Source organism: Mesoplodon bidens, assembly GCF_964165515.1.
Source record: "Mesoplodon bidens genome assembly, chromosome: 18".
In the NCBI taxonomy this organism is placed as follows: Eukaryota; Metazoa; Chordata; class Mammalia; order Artiodactyla; family Ziphiidae; genus Mesoplodon; species Mesoplodon bidens.
This window is the reverse complement of record NC_138175.1, coordinates 53,120,423-53,125,158: the sequence shown is the minus strand read 5'-3', so window position 1 is coordinate 53,125,158 and position 4,736 is coordinate 53,120,423. Positions and strand designations below refer to the sequence as shown.

Here is a 4,736-nt window from a genome sequence, read left to right as displayed (position 1 = left end):
GAAAAGTTGGACAGAGAGAGGAAGATGGAAAGAGACCCAGGAAGACAGAGACAGAGACCCCACAGCCACCAAGAGACACACACACAAGAGATGGAGAAACAGGCAAAATCAGAGATGGCGCGAGGAGGCAGGCAGAGCAGACAGAAAAACACAGGAAGACAGAAATACGAGGCAAAGAGCAAGACCCCGCCAGGAGGTGCCCAGCACAGACATGAAAGGAAGGCCAGGAAGGCGAGTGGCAGGAGGGAACAAAAAATAAAAGGAAGGAAAAGTGAAGGGGAACAAAAAAAGAGAAAGGGAAAAGGGGTCAGGTGTGTGGGGGAGAGAAAGAGAGAGAAAAAAGAAATTAGTGGGGCATCCTGTGGAGAGAATATGTCCCCCACGACCTTACCCCTCCATTTGAGCACAACCCCCAACCCATTTTTGGCCCCTTATTCCTGTCCCTGTCCCCCCATTCTCAATGAGAGCTAGAAAGAGTCATGGCCCAGTCTGAGCCGCGGGGTTGGGGGGCACAGCTGTGGAGAGCTGAGGGGAGCGGGGGTCCCTGGCTTCCAGCCCAGAGCAATTTAGTAAATGAGAGGCAATACAGCGTCTCTTCCTGTGTCCCTGTTGAATACTAGCTGCTTGGGGTGGTCAGGCTGGGAGCCCAGACTCCTGGCTCCTGGATCTGAGGGAGGCGGGCACTGGGGGCCTGAAGTCCTGGTTCTCAGGGTTTAGAGCCTACAGAAGGGGCTTCTCGAAGCGGTGAGGGTCCAGACAAGGAAGGGTTCACTCTTGACTGTCAATCAGGCTCCTGTCCGGTTGCCATGGTAGCGCAGGCCTCTATCCACCCCACAGACAGCTAGGGTAGGGGAAAGGCCCACACCCCTTCCGCTGCCTAGAGGCCTCACCCCCCACACCCTTCCAGCCTTCCCAGGGACCCTGGGCCACTGTCTCCTTAGGGATGGGGGCAGGGGCTCCCAACATGCCCAAATCTTGGCTCCCCCTCGCCCCTCCTCTCCGCTGCCCTTCCCCAAGCAGCTGCCTCAATCAGTGCTCAGAATAGCCCCCCTCTGCCCCAAAATAACCCACAGCTGTGGCCTGGCGCCCCCACCCCCACCCCAGGATAACACACACTCTCCCCACCCTTCCTGGTGGCTGCTCACCCCTTCAGCCCCTCCTCTGCCTCTCTCAGACTCACCCCTGCCTGGCCTCTGGCCTTGGGGACCCCGGGGTCCTACTTCCTGCTGAAGCCCAAGAAGGCAGCTCCAGCCCCACCCTTCTTAGGAGGCTGGATGCCAAGTTCTCTCCTGTGAGGGATTTGGGAGGGCAGTCTCCCACCCCTCCAGGGACAGATAGAGAAGCAGTATCCCCAGCCACTGAGGGACTCTGGCATTCCAACCCCCCAAACCTACACCCCCAGGGATCACATTGTCCGGGCCTCCAATCTCCATTCCACCTCCTCATGAGTCTCCGTCCCCACTTTCATCCCCAGGGGCCCAAAGAGTCCAGACCACCATCCCCTCCCCATCAGGGGCTCAGGATACTGAGCCCCCAGCCCCCTTCTACCTCAGACACAGAAGCCCTATCCTCCAACTTCTCCCATAGACTCGGGAGTCCTGGCTGTTGGGCCCCCTCCTTCCCCAGGACCCAGGAGTCCTGGTGCTCAGTTCCATCCTTGCCCAGGATCCAGGAGTCCTGGCTCACTCCTGCCCCCTACTCAGGAATCCAGCTGCCCAGCCTCCTTTATGCCCAGGACCCAGGAATCCAGGCCCATAGCCCTCTCCTCCTTTAAAGGACCCCTTTTGGTCTCAAGCCCCATTCGTCCCAGCATCCTGGGCACCCCCCAGCTCCAGTCGCCCCGAGTCACCCCACTCAGGTCCTATGCACAGTACAGCCTGTCCCTCAGCTGAGGAGGAGGAGGGTGCAGAGATTCCTGGTGTGTCCCTGTCTCCATCACTCCCCCCGCATCCATCACAGAAGAGAGGAGAGGCCACTTCGATCAACAGCCCGCACCCCCCACCTTCGCGTCGTGCTGCAGACGGCATCCCGTTCCCCCCCTCCAGCCCTGTTCTCTCCCCACCCTAATCCTGGTGCTTGGAAGAGGCTAGAAGGGTATTCCAGAACCTTGAGGAAGGGATGGTAGCTTGGGGCGAGGGGTGCCAGGGCCTGGATGCTCTCAAGGTCCTTGGCAGAGGTATTAATAGCAGACTCACAGCTGAAGAGGGAGGGGAGATGGAGAGGAGAGAGGGAGGAGGACAGGCCCTGGCGGGGGGAGACTGATGCGGGCAGGGGTGGGGGGGGCAGAGGGAAGGTGAGATGGAGAAATGGGGGATAGAGAGGGAGATGGGGCGTCAGGTGTATGGGGCTGGGGAGAGGGATCAAAGTGTCAGAAATGGGGGGTTAGGAGACCTGAGGTGTAGAGACCTGGGGAAAAGGGCTCAGAGAGGGAGAAGGAGATAGGGGGCAGAGAGCCCCCCAGAGGCCCCTGTTCCCCATTCAATCCCCGTCCTTCCCGGAGGCCCCTGGCCAACTTTCCCTGTCCTAGATCTGGGGATCCGCGTTCCCACCCCCACCCCTGCATCCCCTACCCCAGCCTTACCTTTTCATGACCCTGTTCTGTGGGGGGTATTGCGAGGGTGCCAGGAACGGAACCGGAGTCCAGCGACCCGAAGATTCGGCGGAGGGCTCAGGGAGCCGCGGAGGGGGTGGGGGGGCAGGCCCTGGGGCGGCGGCGGTGGCGGGGACCTCCTGCCCGTCCCTGGCTCCGGCTCTCCCTCCTCTTCTTCGGTCCGTCCTGCCCTGTCCGTCCCCCAAGGTTGCGGCCACTCAGACTAGGCGAGGACGCTGCTACACATGTTGCGCTGGAAGTTGGGCCCCGGACATTGCGGAGGCTGTCGGGGTGTCCTCTCGCTGCCCCGACCCCGTGGGGATCCCCCTCCGCCCACCCGGGGTGCCCCCCTCTGCCGCTTCAGCCCCGGCTCCTCCCCCCCCGTCCATGTGTCCGGTCCCGCCTCTCCCTGGCTCATTCGCATCCCCCCCCCTTTGTGCCCTTAGCGCTCCCCCCCTCCCGCTTCTGTGTCTGTCTGTCTGTCTGTCTGGGTCACCTCTGAAGCCGGTGGCTTGTGTGTGTGTGTGTGTGTGTGTGGCTGAGGGGCAGAAGACTGCCTGTCGAGGAGACTGCTCGCCCCTTCCTCGCTTGGCCACCTCCAGACGACCCCCTCCCGTTCCCCGACTCTTAAATACATACAGGCAGAAACACACACCATACACACACGCACCACCTCACTTCCCTGGGATTCCCCTCAACACCCCCGGAGCTTGAGGAGCGACACACACACACACACACACACACACACACACGGGGGGGTCTGATGGGGCCGGGCTGCCACTGCCGTCAGGGGCTGTTCGGACAGACAGGAGGACACAGGCAGCCGGGGACGCCAGAAGCCCGGCCGGACGAAGGCAGGAGGCACAGAGCCCAGGTACACACCATCCATCCGGGTTTGGGGGGGGCACGGAGGGAGGAAACTGGGGGGCCCGCGACACCCAGGCAGGTGGCTCAGGGTTGAGACGGACAGACAGACCCCTCCCTCCCTCCCTCAGCCGCCGCAGCCCTTACAGACACACCCCCACCCCCTCCATCAGCCCAGCCCCAGACACCCGGACACACAGATCCTCACCGGGCAGATGGCAGACGCACGAGAGATCCCTGGGGGCCGGGCGGACCCACCCGGGCCGACACCCCCCCAGCTGGGCACCGGTGGCCGTGGGAGGCTGTGGGCGGAGGGCGGCGGCCACAGCTTGGAGGAGCTGGAGCGGGAGGGATTCGCACACTCGCTCTGTTCTCACACACACACACTCGCTCGGGAGGTGATTAACATTCATTCCCCGTCCGCCCCTGCCGGGAGACCCACAGCCCCCCTCTCTTGGCCTCCCTGGGGACCCCTCCTCCTGCCAGAGCTGGGAGAGGGGGCCACCCCCCTCCCCAGCTCCCAGCTTCTGCCTTCCTCCTGGGACAAGAGAGTGAGGGGCTGCAAATAAAACGGGGAGGAAGGGGTGGGGACAGGCAGGGACTCAGGCCCCAGCACTGAGACATCAGATTGGGACCTGGACTCCAGAGCCCAGGGGCTGCCGCCCTCCGCCCGCTCCCCACTTTGAGGCTTGTGAAGCAGGAAGCCATTCCCAGACTTGGTTCTCCGCCATGCTAGGACCCATCTTTTGGCTTCTATTGCCCCGGAAGGCCAGGCCTGCAAACTAGGTCTCCATCATGAAGCCAGGAGTCCAGACTCCTAGCCCCCTCCTCCCTCAGACCCAGAAATTGAAGTCCCCAGCCCCCTTCTCCTCCAGGACCCAGGAGTCCAGGCCCCCAGTCCCCTCCTCCCTCAGAGCCAGGAGTCCAAGCCCCTAGCTCCCTTCTCCACTGCTACCCAGTAATCTGGGCCCCCTCCTCCAGGCCTGAGTCCCTTTTAGGCACTCAGACAAACTGACCCCTTAACACAAACCACCCTCAGGCACCCAATCCATCCAGCAATCTGAGGAAACTAATACCTCTGTACCCCTTCTTTTACTGACGGACCCTGACGTCCATCACCCGTGGGTACTCAGACATTCAGGAGGAAAGCAGTGTGTGTCCCCTCCTAGACACAGCCTGTTCCCCCCACCCCCGACATAGCCTGTTCCTGGCTCTCAAGACCAGCTGTCCAGCTCCTGCCCTTCCTGCTAGAGAGGCTAAGCCCAGCGCTTCTATAAAGTGC

At 62.1% G+C, this 4,736-nt stretch overlaps 1 protein-coding gene across 1 annotated transcript in view; it reads right to left on the bottom strand.

Annotated features, from left to right (window-relative positions):
• GRIN2D (glutamate ionotropic receptor NMDA type subunit 2D) overlaps nucleotides 1-3,479 on the bottom strand; it is a gene marked incomplete at both ends in the record, with an annotated part of 14,654 nt that extends 11,175 nt beyond the window's left edge. Inside the window, 3 exons of the mRNA XM_081216060.1 lie at nucleotides 2,003-2,197; nucleotides 2,582-2,702; nucleotides 3,341-3,479. Coding sequence (XP_081072186.1) covers nucleotides 2,003-2,197; nucleotides 2,582-2,702; nucleotides 3,341-3,479 — 455 coding nt within the window. The remainder of the gene's footprint in view (nucleotides 1-2,002; nucleotides 2,198-2,581; nucleotides 2,703-3,340) is intronic.
• Nucleotides 3,480-4,736: the final 1,257 nt, after the last annotated feature.